This window comes from Phalacrocorax aristotelis, chromosome 4 (assembly GCF_949628215.1).
Source record: "Phalacrocorax aristotelis chromosome 4, bGulAri2.1, whole genome shotgun sequence".
In the NCBI taxonomy this organism is placed as follows: Eukaryota; Metazoa; Chordata; class Aves; order Suliformes; family Phalacrocoracidae; genus Phalacrocorax; species Phalacrocorax aristotelis.
Genome location: NC_134279.1, coordinates 27,052,571 through 27,073,595, shown reverse-complemented (window position 1 = coordinate 27,073,595; position 21,025 = coordinate 27,052,571). Strand labels below are relative to the sequence as shown.

The window sequence follows — 21,025 nt, the reverse complement described above, 5'->3', positions numbered from 1 at the left end:
CATTCAGGACCATGAAAATCTAAAACACATCCGAGTAACAGACACTGTCAGCTAGGCCTCAGATAGAAGTGCCTGACCTCTTTTTACTAGCAAACTGAGAATTTAATCTGAGGCAACAAGCACCAAAATCAAAAAATTGAATCAAGCCTCTGCTCAGCTCATTTCTGGATTACGCAGGTGGTGACTCAAGACACTACAAGCTGTCATTAGCCAGTATCACCCCCCAGTATATGTTAACTACCATAGTACACGTGTACTTGCGTATCAGGATACATACACAAATGGAGATAAAAAGTCCAAGCTTATATGCTCTTAAGTGAGCTCTGGTCTGGAAGCTGTGATGGCGAAGTAGATGGCACTTCCACATAACATGGAATGAGAGGCCATAGAACAAAAAAAGTCTTCATTAATGAGCCTATGCAGAAAAGTACCATCCAGCCCACTTCAACTCCAGAGACATTACGGCACAGGGTCTAGAGGCATCTGTATATACAATCAACACAAATAGTCCACTGAAGTGGAAAGACATACAACCCTCTTGTCAGCTACAGAATAGTAATTATAAGCTCTAAAGAGTAGAAACAGATATGCTGTTGCTCCAGGAAAAGAGGAGGAAGAACCCTCAGGATTTGAAGACCATAACAGAAATAATATGAAAAGCTTAAAGTATAAACCCAACAAAATTCCTTCAAACCAGATGTGATAACTTTTTATCATCTTAGGGGCTTCATGAAACAAAAAACAAGTAGATCAAGATTATTCAGAGTACTAACAAAGTTAAGTGCTACTTGTTAATTATTCTTTCAGCCAACATTGACCTGCTGCTTTCAGGAGAAGCTATTTTCTCATGAGAAAAAGTCACACATGAGAAAAACAGCATTTCATACTTCAGTGTCTCAAAATTATTTTTTCTCTAAGGAAGCAACCTTGTTCCCAGCACAAAATTCCCAGTAAAAACCTACTAAGTTTCTTCTGTGAATCTTGACTGAAAGAGTGACCTCGTAACAGGTTGCATGCAGATCCTTATATCCCAAATGTATTTACTAAGGCTATAGAAATGGAAGTTATGGAATGTACCTTCTGTTTTAACTAATACAGTCCAATTTAAGATACAAAGCAAATATAAGACTGCTGTCATTTGTTGTTTTTTTTTTTTTCCCTGAAGAAACACAGATGTGAGACATGTACATTTAGATTCTAATATACATCATCATGTTAAATATGAATGCATAGCATTAAGGAATCAAACTTAAAAAAGGAAGAAAATAAACCTGAAACAGCATCAAGTATTCGAGTTTTTATAGGAGTATTTTTGTATTAAAAATCTTATTTGTAAAGATACAATGCTTTCCTATCCCATGAATATTTAATATTTTCTGGACATGAGTTATTTTAGGATGCCAAAAATGCAATTTATAGTTAGAACATTCCATTGGAAAGACATAAAATGGACGGAGTGCAAGCACAAAGATTTATTGGCACGCAGCAAGTTCCAATTGGAAAGCTCTAGCTGTGTATTTATAAGGCCCAGATTCCTGTAAAAAACATCATGCCTGCCAAATGAACTACCCAGCTTCAGAAAGAAAATACATATTAATGATGAAGAAAAAATATCTTGATTTAGAGAATGAATTATGATCTTGCTTGGCACAATAGTCCTCTGATCGCTCTGAAATAAAAAAAGGTAATATGATCAGAGTTGAGGGGAGGGAGAGTAAAATTACGCCGAACAGTGAGATGCATTGTGTCTCTAAAAAAGTTAAATATGTAGTGTACAATATATTTACTCAGGTAAGAAAGGTTTTCATTTTTACTGTAGACAAACTTCCAGATAATATTTCTCTAGTACATTGTATCTGCATTCAGCTGACATCTAGAAAGGAATTTTAGTGAAAAGAATTGTTAAATATCATCAATTCAATAACCATTTTAAGAGATTAAACTTTTCTTGTACCCTAGATCACTTGGCCTACAAGGATGAATTAGACCACCTGCAATGCTTTCAACTAGACAACTGCAGATTTATCACTCACTTCCTTTGGCTAGGAAGCACGTAGACAAAAAGGAAAGTATGAGAAAAGCAATCAATCTTTCCTGTCAACCATCTAAATGAATCAATACAGACTTTTAAATGGTAAGCATTAAAACGAGTTCTGTTACTATATAGAGTTAATTCTGTGGAATCCACTAAAGGGATGAAAAAAAAAATCTCTGATGATGGAAAAGAGCTAGTTCTGTCAATTAAACTCTAAGCTCTGCCCTTAACTCTCAACTTCCATAAACTCCAGCGACTGACTTGAAAAATAAACCAAGTACCCCAAAACAAAAAACTTAATCCTTCTGCCACCTTTAAAAAGGGCCTCACATTAGTTTAAGCAAAAGGGTTTTTTTAACTAAATTATTTCAGTCTAGTCATTACTCCAGTAACTTGCTGACATTTCCAAATTCAAACAGAAGTGTTATACATATTTTAAAAATTCATCTTTAAAAATAGTTAAATAAGATTTTTTTTTTTTAATTGTGGGGGCTTTTGGTGTTTTGGTGGGCTTTTTTGTTTGTTTGTTGTTTGTGTTTTTTTTTTTTAAATCCACAAGGTCTGGCTCAACTATAAGCATAGAGTGCTACACATCCTCCTCATGTTCAACGCATACAATTTGACTCCTCTAACTCACCTTTTCTATATAGAAAAGACACATACTGCATTAATTTTATGATTTGGAGGAATTAATTATATCCTGCAGAACTTCCCTGTTACTTTGTAAAAAGAGCAAGACAAAAAGGAAGGTTTATTAACTGAAACCAGAAACAGTTAAGGCGAATTCAATTTTGGGATTGAATTCTGGAAATTCAGTTCTGATAATCCAAAACAGTTAGGATGGAAGAGGAAGCAAAGACTTGTCTTATTACTGTCATCTAAAATTACTGATTGTTTCCAAATCACCATTTATTCTTTATATGAGAGTCAGTCTATCTCATCCGTGAAATAGCTCTGGCGTAAAGATTAGAAGTCCAGAAGTGGCCTGTTTTGCATTCCACCTCTGAATGACCTTCTCTAGCCTCCTACCTCCATCCAAGTCTCCCTTAGAAACCTTTACAGTACACAAAAACACTACCCAACATTCTCAGCAAAATCCACCACAAACAGGAGACCCTTACAAAGTCTTATATTCAGATTAGCACTATTTTGATAATCTTTCACTTGATAACTTTTCCATGCCCAACACAGAGAAATATAATACAAAAGGCAGCCCCTCATCTACTGAGCAACTTATTTGCTCCTCTGAATACCTACTGCTCTCAGAGAACAAATACTTTTTCTTCAGAATTTAGCATTCTCTAGTATCATTGACAATTTTTTCACTGCAACAGTGCTAAGGCAATTGAGTCAATGGGCTCTAAGAACTTTGCCCTTAAAAAAAAACATGAAAAAATATAAATTTGACTCTCAGAAGCAAATATCACACATACAAACTGACCAAGCTGAATGGATCCATCCTATGAAACGCATATGTGGTTTCTAAAGCATCCACATGCAGAAGTAAAGACAACCAGCCATGTGCTAATACCTGTAAGTAATTTGAAATGGCTAGGTATTTAAATGCCTCCTGATTATCCAGCTGTAAATATCCCTTGCCTAATGAAGGCAGCTTTTCAGAATTAAAATGTAATTAAAACCAGTACCGCTACTGAATTATTTTTAAAGCAATTGAGAACAATTTCAGTAGAGTAGGTGGCCTGACCATCCTACGCTCACACTGTTTTTTATTAAATCACAGTATTTTCAACAAAGTAGGCCACTTCATAAGAAAAATCATTTCACAAAATATCTTTTCTTCTTAAGTCTTAAAACACTCCTGTTGCAACTATAGTAATTACTAGTTTGATAAAGTAACTGAAGTAAAGGATGCGATTTTAGTTACGGTGTTGCTACTTCACAAAAACCAAAACTCTGCAATTTGCTGCCCACTGTCCACCAACACACAGCTATTCACAAAGTTTATTAAAATGCATAACAGATATTGAAAAAAAGCAGAATTCAGGTTCCTATAGAAGAGAGCACAGAAAATAAGCAAGAGTTTGTTAGGACAATCACAATAATGAGCTGTGATACATTCACTTCATAATAATAACAGAAAATATTACATTATCAGCTTAATTTTTGCAGGGATAGGAAGACTGTGGACTAAATTTAGTTCACCTCACAAATCTTTTTTTCATCTGCAGTATAAACATCTACAAGAAACACCACCTGTTCTATAGATCTTTCCTGAGATTGCTTAAAAATTTCACCGCACGTTTTCCCCTGTGGCATAACATCAAAACATCCTCTTCTACAAAATTTCCTAACTTCGCTAACATTCATTGAAGAAAGAAGTATTCTACCTATAAATAAAGAATAACTATGGAGTCAGGGGTAGATAATGACAAACCATATACACATTAGGCATACTTAAAAAAAAATAATTTTTTTTTCAACATTTCTGCCCGAACTAATAGTCAGTGCAGAAAAGAAATACGTCACTTCAGATCCCAGTTACACCAATACAGTGATAGAATAAATGTGTGCCAAAATTTTCATTATAATACTGTTACTCAAGATAAACAGAAAAAAATAACAGCTCCAATGCAGTTATTTCATCTTCAATGACTACACAAATTTTTTGGGGAAAAAAAAAAAGAGACAATATCATGGTGTTTTTGGCATAGGTAACTGACAAATATTTGAAGAGTTATTTCATGGAAATGCTAAATGGTAATTCCTTTCCCAACTCTTGTTGGGATATTAAAGCACCATTTTTCTCAAGTGAACTATAAGTCATCAGCAAAGGTTAAAACCATGCTCTATCTCAGCAGTATTTGGAGAATTTTGTCATAGCTACATGAAAGATAGATACATAGATACACCAAAGCCTTCTCTAAGAAGTTACTGGTGGCGTCTGGAGCATTTACAATGTTACTGCATAGCTGAAGATGTTGCTGCTTTGAAAGCCAGGCGTAACAGTTAGTGAATGTTACAAATGTCCCAAGTTTCATACCTGCAGCTAGAACAGTTAACTGGTGAAAAAAAATAACAACACCTGGATAACATAAAGAAAACACAACCTAATTGTGATAGATCTGGATACATTTTTAGTCACGTCTCTGTTTTATAAACCTGTTATTTCTTTTACCTGTTTATCAGTGTCTTTTGGTTACAGCCTGCCTGCTATGATACGTCAGTGTCCCTGTGCACATAAAGATGGGGTTTGTTATCTTTTGATTGATGCATTATCATAGAATCATAAAACAGTTTGAGTTGGAAGGGACTTTAGAGGTCATCTAGTCCAACCCCCCTGCAGTAAGCAGGGACATTTTCAACCAGATCAGATTGCACACTAGATCATTAAACATGGAATTACACCTAGTAAAAGAGATATCAGGTTTAACCAGGTTGCAAAATGACTGCTGGAAATGCTGGTAACCCCGGGCCGCACCGGTAGCCTCTCAGGCCCCCAAGCACGCCAGCCAGATACACCCCATCACACCCCGCGTCCCGCTCCCCCCGAGGGGTACTGCGCCCAGGCCGGCGCTCACAGCCCGAAACCGAGCCCAACAAGGCGCGAACCGGCGCTGCCTTTCAAACCGCCCCGGCACGCCTCAGGGGGCTGCGGGGCAGCGCTCGCCCTGCGCCTCCACCCCACTCCCGCCACACCCGCCGCTCCCTCAGCCCTTCCGATACTCCCTCGGCGGAGGGCGGGAGCCGCCGGCCTGAGCACAGCACGGCACGGCACGGCACAGAGGAGGGGAGGGCCGGGCCAGACCGGTGCCCGGTGCTAGGGGTACCTGCGCTACCGCCGCCTTCCCGCCCCACCCCCAAGCGCGTCGCCAGCGCCTTCACTGCCCTATAGCGTCACTCTACTCCGCCGGCCACTGGAAGGACCCTAGCATAGAGGCATCCTGCGGGATGCCTGGGTTTTCTTTTTGTTTGTACCTTTAAAAAAATAAAGCATTTAAGACGCTCCCCCACTACCACCCGTGTGTGTGCGCGTGCTCTGCCAGTAGTCTGAGAACGGCATGTTGAGCGCCTTAGCCGTAAAAGCAGCTGGCGCGGAAGATAGCGAGGCTTCCTTCCTTAGGCTTCCTCTTATAAACCTCAGGCGCTGGCTTAGGCAACCCGGTGCGAGGGTCCTTTTCCCCTCAGCGAGGGAAGGTGTGTGGCGGCGGCGGCTCGGTTGATGTGAGTGCTTCTCGGCGGGCCCGGCCCCGTCTGGTCCGGTCCCAATGGGGTGGGCGGTGGCGACTCTGCTCGTTCGGTGTGTCTGCACCCAGCCCGTGGGTGGCTTAGGTCGGTCGCCCCTCGCTGCTGTGGGCCGCGTCATGGCGGTCTGATGGGCTGTGATGGCTCCCGGCCGGGCCGAGCTCTCTGAGGCGGGCAGGCAGGCGGCAGCCCTGCGGGACCCTCTTAGGTTTCCTTCGAGCCTCCGGCGGAGTATGGGCGGGGGCTGGGGGGGCGGGCGGCTGGATCGGGGCTTCTTTGGGGACCATGTGCTGCGGTGGTGGTCGTAGGGAGGCCGCTGCTGTCCCTCTGAGGGGTTGTGCCCTGCAGCGGAGAGTCAGGGTGAGCGTCTCGAATTAGAGGAAACGGCGTTATGTTCATTGTTGTTTAATTTATATATGGGATTTAATCTCGGGGCTTAATATGTGCTGCAGCTGTAGGGCGGCATTGCAGACGCAGGTACCGCAGTTTGCGGGGAGGAAGTATGCACCTCAGGGGGTTCTTCTGAGATCAGCTGGGTTCCTTTACTCAGCCCGTCGACTGAAATGAATGTTTGGAAGTGGCATAGTGGTGGGCTGCTTAAGGAAATGCTGTAATAGCCTGGAAGGAACTGGCACACAGTATCTGCTGAGCTTTGCACAGGAAAGGCTGTTACTAATTAAAAGGTAGATGCTTTCTCAGTTTTGGTAAATGATATATATGTTTGTTAAGCTTTTGCATAGAGTTCAGTGAGTAGGGTGTAACTATTTGGTCCATCCTCAGTAGAGGCACTTGCAAGATTTAACACATAACACACATACTGTACAGGGATGCATGGACTGGGGAACAGAGGTGAGCTTATGATTTGTTGCTTCGTAGGTTACATTACAAGTTGGCAGCCAACCAGCATATGGCAACGTTACTGAAGTACAGTATATCTTGAGCTAATTGGTGTTTTTCTGCTGGGTTTATCAGCTGGCAAAATGAAGAAAATACTCTGCAAAATAAGTTATTCTTGTATGTCCTGCTCTTTCTGTGTAACTCAGATACTTATTATTTTTAGTACAGTCATTGCTTTTCACAAATAGTTTTGTGATTCAGGATACTTACATGAAATCTGTAGTAAGTTGTGATTAAATATAGCATCCCATGCTTGTATGCACTTATTGTTCACTTACTATATTATTCTCCAGTTGTGTTTAAATAATAATATATTATTAGACAGACCTGTTGGACAGTAAGCCTGAAATATGTAAAATAAACCCAAAGTCCTAAAGCTGAATTTTTAATACTGGTTATTATTAAAAGGGATAAGGTCTTAGAGGTGAGTAACAGATAGAATTTCAACAAGTCTTAACAAATAGTAAACTAGGGCTTTTTGGTGTGGTTTTTTTTTTGTTGGTTGGTTTGGGGTATTTTTTTAGCTGATCTCAAGGATCTTTGCTTGTCAATGTGGCTTATAATATATTCTCCCCACCCTGTTGCAAATTAAAAATATATTCTTGTTATGGTAGTTTTGACTTTGAATAACTTCAAAAAATATATTGGTGAGTTGCTTTGATGTTTTAGCAGCACTGAATCCTGAAGGTGCAAGATATTGAATGCAGAGTGATTTAATTCAAAACAATTCTTAAAAGTTTCGTCAGCAAATTTGGGCTCTGGAATGTCTTTTTCCAGTTGTAAATACGAAGGTTGTGCATATTTTCTGTATATTGCTATAAGTATATTTGTTTCTTTTACTCATTTCAATGCAAATAGAGAAGGAAACAACTTTCCATTCCCCAGACTGAAAGCATTGGACAGTCTGGAGACAATGATATCAAATGAAAAAGGATATTTGCTAAAAAAAGAACATTGTCCAAATCTGAAAATAGTTCATCAGATTGGAAATAATAGAACTTTTGAGTTGTCTAGAGCCTTTAAGACTTGACACTTTTGCTGATAAAGCATATGTGAGTGGGAAAACAACCTGAAAAACAAAAATTTAATGCAGAAAGGTATGATGAAGTTGCTTTGACATAACTATAACTCTGACTTAGTACGAATTTTACAATGGCAGGCCAACCTAGGACCTCTTTATTAAAGGAGGGCCAAAGAACCCATGGATATTTCTTCATCCTATTGATTTAGATTATGTTCTCTGTAACGGCTTTTCTCCTAAATATGTTTGACTGAAGTCTGTTTAATACATTATTGTTATTTCAGTTATATATATTATCAAAGAAGACTAGCGATGAAGTTTAATTGTATGCCATGATGGTGGGAAGCAAGCAGCCCCCTAGGACTTCTTATTATTTTGCAAAATCCTTTAAATCAATTCATGGCATTTTCTTAATTATTTCTGAAAATCAGTCAAGGGATTCTAGTCTACTAGAGTCTGACTTTCTACTGACCTGTAAGTTTCACAATATTATGCTTTCCTGAAAAGAGAACTATTAAATGTCACGTGAGTAATGGTCTATTATGCAAGGTGTATTGGTGTTAGACTGCCCTTTTCCTGCTGTTCTTCTTTCTAAAGTTGCCTGCTTAATATCCTTGGTAGAATCACATTTTTGAAGAACAGAGCCCTAATTTAGAGAATGTTTAAATATATATTTAGTTGTAACGTTTATCACTGAAATTTCATGCCTAATGCTTGATGTAGTGAATTACTAATTTAAGTGACACATCATCACAATAATTTGATCAGTGTTTCCAAATTATCTCTTAATCTTTTGTTTTTCTTCCATAAACTCCATAGAGACCTGTTTGTGAATTTGGGGGGGCAGTGTTGTTGTTTGTTAAATTAAAACTAAAGTAGAAAGTAAAAAACTTTCGGTTTTGTTAGTCTGTAATATATTGAGGTACAGGTCAATCATTTTAGTTGGCATGGAGCTTTAAAAACAGTTTCTGGAAATATTGTAAAAATGCCTCAAAACATTTCTATACATCTTATTATACAGTACATTTCATACAGTACATTTCATACTATAGAATTGTGCTAGTTTGGCTTATAAGATAGTAAGAGATAACATAAGGTAATAATCAGCGTAGTGATTTGTGTATTTTCTTTCTGAATCAACAGACCATTTCTACAATTGCTGCTCTGTATAAATCTAATTAGTAGTAGAATCAAATTAGAAAGGTATCAGTTTCTCAGTTTTGTTTGTTGTCCCCCCCGCTGCCCTGTAACGTTGAAGTAGAATGAATAATTCTATGGGTGTCATGCTACTTTCTTCATTCCTGAAAAAGTCCTAAGCAGCAGCAGAGGTAGCTTGTACATTCTAGAGGACAGGAACTCAAAGGCACCAGAATGAAGAGTGGATCATGAATTGGCAAGAAAGAAAATGTACTGAGATACAGAATAGGATATAAGTTTTATCTAAGACCTGTCTAGACTAACAGTGAAAAGAAAAATTGAGCTCTTGGGTGCCTACAAATTCTACCTAGTCCCTGTAAACATACTGGGGAAATCTCTGTATGATAAAAAAAACATAAAGCAGTTGTCATAAGAAGGATTGATCAAGATTAGTCAAATCTGGTATCTACCATAATATTTTTTGACCTTTTCTGGTTATGATTTGATTGCTGTATGTCACAACTGCCATGTGAATGAATTCATTCATGTTTGTGTCTTCTAAGGAAGTGTTTTCTAAAACTTAAAGAATGTCAAATGCTAGACAACCCAGATAAAACTGAGGGGGCAGCTGCTAACCACATCAGATGTGAGCAAAGTAAATTTCACTTCTTGTTTCTTGTAGTGATATGAATTATATGATGGCAGTCCAGCAGAGACCTCCAGGAACCTCTGTTTATGCTCTTTCTAAACAGTTACCTGTATGGTTCTTATTACTGTCACTAAGAAACACTTCCTGCCATACTGGGGGTAAAGGGGAAATCAATGTTTAGTTTTCATTTCCATGGCTACATTACTATTAAACAGTAGGGGAAAAAATTATTTTCCATGGTTACATTAGTATTAAACAGTAGGGGTGGGGGGAAGCCTCTGATGGCTGCCTCCTTTTTTTTTTTTTTTCCCCCTATGGTGTGGTGGAAGCCATTCTTACCCATAACTTAATATGGTTTCAAAAAGATTTGGATACTTCTCAAAGCTGCCTTCTGAACAAAACTGCTTTCGTTGTTCTGATTTTTTTGTGCTTGGGAAAAAGTGCTTTCCTTTTAAAAAAAAATTCTGTTAAGCAAAAACTGAAAACTGGTTTTCTGACAGCTTGGTGACCACAGATCTGTAAGTCATCAGTTAGTTTCCCCAATTTTTTTTTTCTGTTGGAGAATGAGGAAATATAGTACTGTGTTATGACGTTAGGGGTCAATTTCTTCAGAGTGAGTGTAAAATTAATAAGTTGGTGTTTTACTTCACAGGTGGCTTATTTATCCTGCTTTCGCAGTTATCAAATCTTTGATGTGTTATATTCTCCCAAATAATCACACTTGAATATGTGGAAAGGCCCCAATTAGAAGGGTAGGTTTTACTACATGTTTTCTAAAGTTAAATAAAATGCAGGGATATAACAGAAGGAAATATTATTGGTTTTGTAACACTGGGTGTAATGAAAAGACCTTAACAGAAGAGGAACAAAAGATCTCAAGTTCATTTCCATCTAGTATACCTTAATGACTTCTGACAGATATTTGCCTAACCTGTTTTTAAAACTTTCCAGTGATAGATAGTTCACAGCCTCCATAGGCATCCTGTTCAGTCCTTTACTCTTACTTTGAAAGTTTTCCAAATGTGTAAGTTCAATCTTCCTTTTTTTCAGTAGACCTGCTGAACAGTTTAGTCCCATTCTCATACCAACTTCCTTTGTGTTTGAAGAATGAGACCAAGTCTCCCATCTATCTTCTCTTCTACAGACTAAACAGCTACACTTCTTTTAAGCTTTTTGATCTTCTTTGAAGTGTATTTAAAAAGTTGAGAGACAGGAAAGGAGAATCTGAACAAAAGCAAATCTCTGGCAATTGGGGGCAGTCTTGAGTATGCATGAGTGCAATGTGAATATTGTTTGGGAAGCCTCTTGAACAGCTGAGACAGTTTGCCTATAATAAAATGTGGCTAGTCAGGCCTTTCCTGACTTGCCTCTCCTTTATTTCCTCCTTTTTCCCTCACTCTTCTTTTCTAGAGAAATTAAAAGTTTGAGCTGAACTTTTTTTTCTTTAAACTGTGGGGGGGAGGCATGGCACGGGAATAGATTTCCAGGTGAGAGGTGGTTTCTTTCTATAATTTTTGTGGTGTGGTGTTGTGTTAATTGATTAACTCATTGGTTAGTTGCCTTTATACTTTTTGAGCCATAGGGTCTTCTAATGGTAAAGTGCATAACAAGCATGAAACAGTTTGCAAGCAGGTATTTCCCTCCTGAAAACATAGCCCCTGTGGTTCTAGCCAGATGAATAGATCAGATGGACAGAGCAAGGGAAAGTACTTTTTGAGCATAGTAAAAATGTGCTTGCTTGCTGTAGTAGCGTGCTGGTTCCAAATGTTTTGAGATTGTCGCCATATTCGAGTATTTCTAGACTGTCCAGGCATACATGTTTATATTAAAATACGAGAAGTTCCTTGCCTGAGCATGCTCTGTGCTTCTGACAAATGCTTATAAATTCAGTATGTTTAGCAATTTGTAATCAATTATGATGGTGGTTTTAGGCATGGCAATCACAGGCATTCCTGATGACAACATTCAGTGTGCTACATCCCTGTTCAGTTTTCTAGGGAACAGTTGCTTATGATACAAGTCATGGCCAGCTCCTGGGTGATAGTCTGTAATACCGGGTGATTTGGCCAACAGAAATCAGTTTAACTTCCAAGATTTTTTTCTAAATGACAGTTTTGACACCCCACCCCCAAGAGGAACCACTAAAAAATGGCATGCCTTGCAGGACTGGCAGATGGTGGCTGTTTCAGATCTTAGTGTCGTCTTGCTTCCTTACTGCTAGCTTATAAAATAGTCTGCGATTTCAGTTTTCAATATCGTATTTTAAATAACTGGCTGGTTCAAATGGAAAAAGAAGAGGAGCAATTCAATTGCTCATTTGTTCCTTTGTATGCTATTTATTTGCTATGGTAATTAATCCACACCAATAATTCTAATGCTGCTGCTTATGGGCTAATGTTAAGCTGCATTAGCAGTAGTGTGTGACCACCAAAGAATTTGTTTATGGATTCTCATGTATATTCTTCCTCTTTAATGTCCTTGGCTCTGTTCTTCTGTTACTCAACAGATTTTGTCTCCTGCCGTGGAATTGGGGCAGGAAGGTGGGGATAAAAGTAACTAGGTAGATAAGTCAGCATCTCAATAGTCTTTTCTTTGAAGTCTTGGAGCAGAACACCTTCCAGTTGTTCACTCAGATGTTTGTGGGTTTTTGTTTCATTCTGTTTTGTCAGAATGCTGTCAGTTGGTTGGTGTCCTAGTAAGGGTAGGCCATGCATTCTGTCCGTAGAAACTGAGGAGGGGATGTTTGTCCAAAAAATCTTTGACCGTACAGAGTGTGGATGTTATTGATAAGGTATGACTTACTTTTAAATCACCTCTGCCTACTGAGATGAAAGATAAGGATTTTCTTAAGTTATATTTACAACCTAGAGTCATGAAACTGATTTGATGATTAAATGCATCAGTGGGGGTCTCTAACAGCAGCTGTAATTACTTGTTGCCGCTTGCTATTTCTAAGGAAAATTACTTTGATACCTTACTGAAATGGGAATTGGCTAAATTCCTTTTTGCTGTGTACATTTTTCAGAGAGAAATTCTAGAAGAGATACCTTCTGCTGACCTAGTTTTTATAATTTGTTATGCTCCACAACTTTGTATACAGTTCTTATGTTTCTATGGCATGTTATAAAAGTTAACGGCCTAAAAACTGTTCCTTGACTTCAAAAACTGTAGAGAGGGAAGCTTAAACTAGAGTTCATATTAGAAAACAATATATAGTGTGTTTAACCATCATCCATTAAACACACGGTTCACGTATAAGAATTATGTGGAAGAACCCATTCTTCTTTCCTGAGAATGCTGGAAAAAACCTGACAGAGATTCTATGCTGGATTAGAGGAAAATTGAATTCATCTCATAACTGCTTCCCTGGTGTGTTGTCTCATACCCTAATTATCTGTAAGTAGACAGATTCTGAGATGCTTTTTACATTTGAAAGCAGCTGGCAATGCATAAAACATCATCGAAAATTGCCTTGAGTTAGCAAATCTCTTCTTGAGATCATTTGGTACAATCTTTTGGCATAGAACTACCCATTATAGAAGACTTTTATTTCCATTTCCTTCTCATCAGGAGCTTTCCCAACATAACTTCAACTGAGTAAGAATTAATAGTTTAAAGATTAGTCTCTGACTTCAGAACCCTCTCGGAAACGAGCCGTGGCTATTGGATCTGTTTCCTATCCCACAGTGTTTCTCAATTACAGTTTAATATTCAGCTTTGTAGTGGCATCTTGTTTCAGACTCTGAAGATAAGTGAGCAGATCATTTCAGCAGCTCAGTTGGCCAGGGCAGCTAGGGACTGCTATTCCCACAAGAGTGCACAGGCTTGTACATGGCATGCAAGAGGCACTACGTTTGGCTTGGTAGCGGCTGCTCTGGAGTGAAGGCCGTAAGTTCACATCGTGCTTGTCCTACTGAAAGATTTGAAACCTGCTGTATGAAATGCTCTAGTAATTGGTAACAGTCATACATTAAGGAAATCACCATTGCCAACGAGGATATGACACTGAATTGTACACCAGGGAAATTAATCTTTTTGCAGGGGTTGAATTACCCTGCTGTGTTACAGTGGGTAAGTAATTTCACATCCATCTGACCATCTATAAAATAATGCTAATGATAAGAACTAGGCACAGACTTTTTTCTTTACCTATAGCTTATGCTAAATTTCAGTGACTTTAGCTGCAAATTTGAACTTTTTGAAGATGCTAAACCAAGATATTCTAATTGAAAATAGTTGTTATAAAATGGTTGGATTTTTAATAGAATAATGTGCAACATAGCAAAATTATAATTTATCTCAATTTGTCTTAAACTATGGAAACAGAAGAAGCTTTGAATCCATAGATGAAATACACCTATTCCCCAAAAGCTGCCTGGAGAATTTTTCTGTCAGATACCATCAGTCTTAGTAGCTGATATCAGTCCCCTCAGTGTCCAAAATCAGTGCACAAAGGTTTTGTTGTTTATTTTTTTCTCTGAACGGATCTAGTATTAAAAGAAGGAAAGTTAATTTTAATCCTAGAAGTTTTAAAAGTTGTGAACCTTAAATGCTCTTCACTACTTCACTACAACTACAAAGAAGGTTCTGAAAGACGATTATAGGACTGTTTATGGTTTCAGTACAGGTAAAAGATACAACATTGCTGTGCTTTCTCTCAAGCAGTGCCTAAGTATTTATAGAAGGTATGGTCCAGAAGTTACCTAGATGTAGGGGAATAGACAGGGATCGGCGACCGGAAGATCACGGGCTGTGACGGAAAGATAGACTCCTCCCCATAGGAGTGGCAGGAACAGGAAGCGCAAGAGCTATATAAGCGTGTGACGCAGCTAAATAAACGGACATTTTGTATCCATCATATTGATGTCTGTGCATCACTGTCCCCAGGGTGGGTAGAGCCCTGTGTCCCGGAGATATGCGGCCCAAGATAAGTTCTCCCATAGAAGCGTACAGCAACACCTAGACTAACATACCATCAATTCAGTAACCATGTTGCTATTCTGGACTCTGCCCAAAGGACTACTGAGCAGGCTCACTTTGAAATTGGGGTATCAAGTGCTCATAAAAACAGGTATTTAGTAACAATGATGCTCCGAACTTATTTTCAGTACCAGTGTGTGAACGTTTTTGTGAGACGTTACTCATGAATGTATGCAATGCTAAATTGAGAGGGAAGAAGGAGGCAGGGGGCACTGTCCTGTAACAGCTGGAGTTTTGCAAGGGGTGCTAAAAGGTAATCTGAAAAACTACTGACGTTCCCCTCTAGTTTAGAATATGGAAAACAACTCAGGCTAAAAATAACCCTTTCAAGATCACCCTCTTTGTTTTGGGAAAGTAATTTCTGTGTTCCAGCTAGAACTACAACAGTGAAGTGTCATATGCTTGCATGGGGTTTACATTTGGTTTATCAGTCTTGGCAAATCGATTTGGTTTTTGAAATGTGAAATAAGCATATAAAGTCTGAACAGTCATTCTCTGTAAATAAGAAGTAAGTGATTTTCATTTTAAAAGGAAAAAACTGTTAAATATAAGCAGCATTTGCTGTACAGGAGAAAGTGGTGGTGTTTTTTGTGTACAAAGGACATCTTTCTGCAAAAATTACTGTTTCAAATCAGTGGAAGATCAGAAGTAGTTATGTTATCATATAACCCTTTGGTGGATGTTCATGTCCGTGCAGAAGGAAAGTTGGCATTTTGATTTCAAGTAGCCTTTGAACTGTTACTTTGTGAACTTTTTAGAAATGATTGACAGGTAGTTGCAGTACAGTCTTTGCTTCAGAGGTTGGTTGATTTGTTTTCCTGCTGAGAATAGCGAAGTCTTCATCTGGAGTAATGTAAACCTACTGAAAACTCTTTTTTTCCAGAGTTCCTTTCTTTTATCTCCAAAAGGGAAAAAATATTTTCTATATTTCTACCACACGAGTTAAAATCATTGATCCAAAAGGTAGGTAGTTACAATACTTAACCGTTACATCTGCAGATTTTTCTAAGTAGATGAAATGTGTGCTAGGAATTTTAAGTCTCTTCACTCTGTACGTGATAAAAGTAAAGGCCTGTGTTTTGAGGCTGGTGCCAGGAACATGTGGTGGTAGATACTGCTGGCATGTGGTTTTGAAGTGACATGTAACTGCTTCTGGCTGCTGAGGATTAGTTGTTGTTGCAGCCCACTTTAGATTTAAAAGTTAATTTAGACTTTTCACTCCACAGCTGAATGAATAGATCTTCTCTCTGCAGGGTAAGTTAGTATCTTCATGGAAGATTTTCATTAAAATATCGTCGTCCTGTATTATGCGAGTAAATTCAACACTGGAAAGTATAATTATTTGTCTGATGAATGAAACTGGGTCATTGAATATGTCTGAGAGGGTTTTACCTAAGTAAATAAGATATTAAAATGGCAGGCTCGAAGTTCAGTGAGGGCTGCTTTTTCCCTTAAAGCTTTGTTTGCCAGCTTTGTTACTCCCCATTAAGAGATGTTTGCCGTTATTCTTGCATTGATTACACAGACATGTGCCACACAAACATGCACTTTTTCAGGTTTAATTTTTGTCAGCCTCTATTTAGCCCACATAAAAGAATACCTAAAGTTTCTGCTTTAGTAAGTACCAGCAATTGTTAACGTGGTTGTAGTTAGAGACCACTGATTCTTTTGCTGTACATCTGCATGGTGTCTCCTGTATGCTTTTGTGAATAAATAATGGTTATTTTTAACCTTAGCATTTGCTTTAACTGAATGGTTAAATCCTGTTTTCCTTTAGCTGTGCTAAAGAGGCTACTTTTACATGTAGAAAAGCCAATATTAATATAAAAGTAATAAATTTCAAGATTCTTTTTTACAGTTGAACTATGTAAGAAAACTGATCGGCATTCGGACATAGAGTATTGTGAATTAAAATTGAAAAGGGGAATCAATGTTCCTGTGAACTACCTAAACAATACTATTATTTTGGTGACAATTGGTGACATAAAATACATTGCTTAATGGTATTATTTCCAAACTCTCCAAGTTTCTGATGAGAACATACTTTTAAAATGTCTTAGCAGCTAGGGTTTTTGACAAGGGTTATTATCCTTATTGCTCTGACAGACACAAAATAAAAAGATTGGATTTTGAGAGATACTTTTAAAATGTTTGTTTTTTTTTTTTCCAAGTGAGACCTGTGTTAGTGAAAGGGAGTAAAGATTTCTCTCTTCTTTACATTTTTATAACTCCATAATTAAGAACCAGCACAGCAGGTAGTGAAAATGCTCACTTTCTTAAGACAAAGTTACAAAAATTAATAAAGTGCCTGAGAAAGTGTTCTACTTGGTTGATACAGGTAGATTTCAGTGCAGTTATGATTATTCTTCTGCTGTCTGATTTACAGGTAGTTTACTCTGTAGTTACAACAGTAATCAAAAGCTTTCGCTCTCCAGTAAAACCCTAGAGGGTGAACTGCAGCACAGATTCTTCAAGTTCCTGTGGCATATGCTGACCTTGCAGACTTGTCCAGATGCAGCTGAGGCCACTTATATTTCTGAATTTATAGGCTTGTGTCTGTAATTGTAAAGTCCATCACCCGTACAAGGAAGTTTATGAGGATACTTTGAGGCTTGAATAGCAGCTTTTTTTCTGTAATATTCAGGGATAGCCACTGGGTACACTGTAGTTCAGAAAATTAATCTTTTATAAATTAAAGAAAAAAAGAAAACAAAAAAACCCCCATAAACCAAAACCCTGTCAATTTTTAATGTAAGCTTTCTATTCTGAAGAATTGCATGTCTTTGGGGTTTGAAATCAGTGCTTAAGGTCAAAGAAACAAGGTAGTATGTTGTGGGTATTATATTTTTTCCATCATGGGTTATACATGAGAAATCCCTCTGCACATGGTGATCGTTTACCATAAGATTCTGATAGTACTATTAAAATATTAATGCAGCAGGCTCCAAGAGATACACACTGCTAAAAAAATATATAAGGCTGTCCAACTGTTCTGGCATATGAGCTGCTACTTAAATTTCAGACTGCACTATAAAGCACAACCAGATGAATCTCTACTGAACTTCCAGGGGACTTGGCAGAGGTAGCGGGTGCGTAACCTGTTGACACTTAAGTCAAGAAGTGCAAAGAAGTTGCTTTTCTTGAGGCACGTGAGCCGTCCATGTCTGTTAAATTACTGGGCAGTCTTCTCAGTTAATAAAGTTACATATAACTTTGTATACAGTCTTTGTTACTGAAAATTTTTGGTAGCTCTTGAGGCAAAGATGTTACAAACCACATCCACCTGGACAGAACTCCTTGGAGTCATGTCTCTTTCTTTAGTCCTTGGGGTGTCTTCTCAGAGGCGGGAAAGAGTACAAAGTTAATTTGCGATTGGACTGAGACAAGCATTAGTAGAAACTTCTCCCTGAATACAAATTTAGCATAAATGTACAGCCAAGATTGGAATGAAATTGCAAGTACTCTTAACTTACCTTACCTTTGGAATGTTGCAGCTGTAGTGTGTTAAGATATGATGCAGTTAATATGTTGTGGCAACTCCTAAATCTTGAAATGCAAACCTGAACAAAATACTAAAATAATTTTACTTCTGACTGTTCAGTTTCTAATGATCTCTACCATACAGATCCAAGAGATATATTTTATTTCAAATTAAGCCTGTCATAATACTCTTAAAGTAAAAATTTCATGCTTCTATCTTTATTTGTTCTAACTTATGCCTGTCTTACATCTTCATTCATTGCATCTCATAATTGATTTTTGCCTGTCTCATTAACACTGTGACTTGCTTGCGACTTTGGTACTCTGCTCCCTTGCAAGACACAGTTGCCTTCATGTTTAAAAATAATCTTTACTGAGTAACTTGTATTGCCTCAAAATTGGTACCAGTGGATGGGCCTTTTTTGTGCAGTGTTTTTAAAAAAGTCTCTTTCATGCTGCAGTGTTTTTCAATACGAAGGCTTGGTTGTGTGTGTTTTTACTGTTTACAGCCCTTTAAAATAGGGAGGGGTGAGCTCTTAGGACTACTAAAAGACCTGTCTGGAGCTGGGATTGGGCCTGATTTATCTGGCAACCAGAAGGGTTGGACTGTAGTCTCCAGAGCTTGCAAATCATTCCTTAGGGCTGGCACTGCTTCTTGGAGGGACTGTGTTCAACATATTAGTTGTTTGGAAATCTGCAAAGCAATTATTCTGACTCAGTGCAAAAGTTGTAAGTTGAAATAAAGTCTCAGAAATGTATAACTGTCTAATAATTTGCTGCTTGGCAAATTGCTTTCAATGATGACTACGCAGGAGTCTATGAATACTTTAAAATTTGTATTTAAGTACTAAAAAAAAATCTGGCTGTTCAACTGGTTAAAGCCCCAGTTACAACAATCACCTAGAATCATAGAATCATTAAGGTTGGAAAAGACCTCTAGGATCATCAAGCCCAACCATCAATGTAACACCACCATGTCTCCTAAAACATGCCCTGAAGTGCCATATCTACGTATCTTTTTGAATGCCTCCAGCGATATCGACTCAACCACCTCTCTGGGCAGCTTTTTTCCTAATATCCAATCTAAACCTACCCTGATGCAGCTTGAGGCCATTCCCTCTTGTCCCTTGTTTGGGGAGAGTAAGATAGAATTCTTGTATCTTTTTGCAATTATAAGTCTGCAAAGCTGTATTGCCATACTATACCCTCCTACGTTTTAGGCTGCAATTCCATTTTGCTCATATTATAAAGAGCATGCTTTCTTTAGCAAAATACAAGGATAATAGTTTAAATTGCATTTGATGTCTTCTAGTGCCACCTTTCTAGTATCTGGTAGGGGATCACTGATCTAGTACTGAGAGTCAAAATGAGGTTCCATTATGATTTATGTCATAAAACTTCTAGATTTTGAGTTTTTACACTGCCGTTTATCAATATTGCTCACTCTTGACAAAAAATAGTGTGATTGGTTTGTGTGCTGTTTTTGTTGCTTTTAGTTTGTGGTTTTTGTTTTTTTTTTTAATTGTGCTATCATTGCTAAGTGCTGCTTCTTGAGTGTTTGCCATTGTTCTGCCAAAAATATTTTGGTAGGTCTCCTTTGCTGTATGCTGAGAAGGACCTACATGAGCGTCTACGTTTTGATCATTTATACATATTTGCTTAGGGCCTTAAACCATATTTTTAGTTGTGTAAGCTTACTTTGACAACTGAGATTCAGGAAACCCCTAGAGAGCTAACAATATACTTAATTCTGAAAGGCAGATGAGCCGGTAGTTAAATCCTAACTGATAAGCACCTGTCTCTTCTACGTGGGTGAAATGATATTGAAGTGTAATGGGGGGCGCGATATCTTTTTGCTCTTATGATAAGGAAACTAGGGCTTTGATTGTGATTAAGTAGGCCCAAGCAATGCCAAAGTTGTATCTCGTATGTAAGATACTTCTGTTTTCTTTCTCAGCACTATATTGCTGCTTCCTGATCCCTTAGTGTGTTTGTGTACGGGTTTAAAAGGCATATTTTTTCTGAAACCTGTTTATGAACAGCTTCGTGTTTTACTTTTGTAATTTGCGGGATATTTTCTTACAGATAAAACTGTGGAAAACCTGTGTTTCCAATAAGTAAATCTGATTCTTCTCTCTCTTTTGGAGCCCAGAAACATATAACCTTTTAGAATTGCATTCCCTGAGAAGGAATATTTGGGTGTAAAAGCCATGATTGGATTTTACAACGTGTAACAGGTATAAAACGAGTGGAACGCTCAGCCTTTTGTGGTAGTGATGGGTAAGTGCATGAAACTTACTGAATGTAGCAGATTTCCAGAACATCCTAGCAATAGAATTATATTACTGCAAATTTATAACTGTTATAGACAATTGTCTCCCTAATGACAAATCGAGAGCTGCTGTTGATCATCCGTGCTCTAATTGGAGTCAAGTAGGGATATGATCAAGTCACAACTAAAATTCGATCTCAAAACTCATCAGTCCTAGCTCACCTCAGATTGTTTATTTTTTCAATATAATTTAAATTTTCATTGTTTTGAAAACGAAACCTTAAACTTTTCTACCTTAAGTTTTTCTACCAAAAATGTGAAATCAAATCAGATATTGTAAATCTTAGCCAA

General features: G+C 38.0%; 2 protein-coding genes across 10 annotated transcripts in view; one reads left to right on the top strand and one right to left on the bottom strand.

Moving 5' to 3' along the window:
* TBCK (TBC1 domain containing kinase) overlaps nt 1-5,912 on the bottom strand; it is a 112,371-nt gene extending 106,459 nt beyond the window's left edge. Inside the window, exons 1-2 of one of the 2 annotated variants that reach the window (XM_075090713.1) lie at nt 5,824-5,873; nt 5,172-5,225 (exon numbers count right to left, since the gene is read on the bottom strand). The gene's annotated coding sequence lies outside the window, so the exon portion shown is untranslated. Of the gene's footprint in view, nt 1-5,171; nt 5,226-5,823 lie in introns of both variants that reach the window. The other variant, XM_075090714.1, reaches the window with a different exon arrangement.
* A 248-nt stretch (nt 5,913-6,160) lies between these two features.
* Nucleotides 6,161-21,025, top strand: part of AIMP1 (aminoacyl tRNA synthetase complex interacting multifunctional protein 1) — a 40,051-nt gene continuing 25,186 nt past the window's right edge. For 2 of the 8 annotated variants that reach the window (XM_075090703.1, XM_075090702.1), the window contains exon 1: nt 6,161-6,217. In XM_075090703.1, the coding sequence (XP_074946804.1) occupies nt 6,216-6,217 (2 nt within the window). In that variant the 5' untranslated portion in view covers nt 6,161-6,215. Of the gene's footprint in view, nt 6,326-6,477; nt 6,599-10,594; nt 10,695-21,025 lie in introns of those variants that run through there. The other 6 variants (XM_075090708.1, XM_075090706.1, XM_075090710.1 and 3 more) reach the window with 5 other exon arrangements.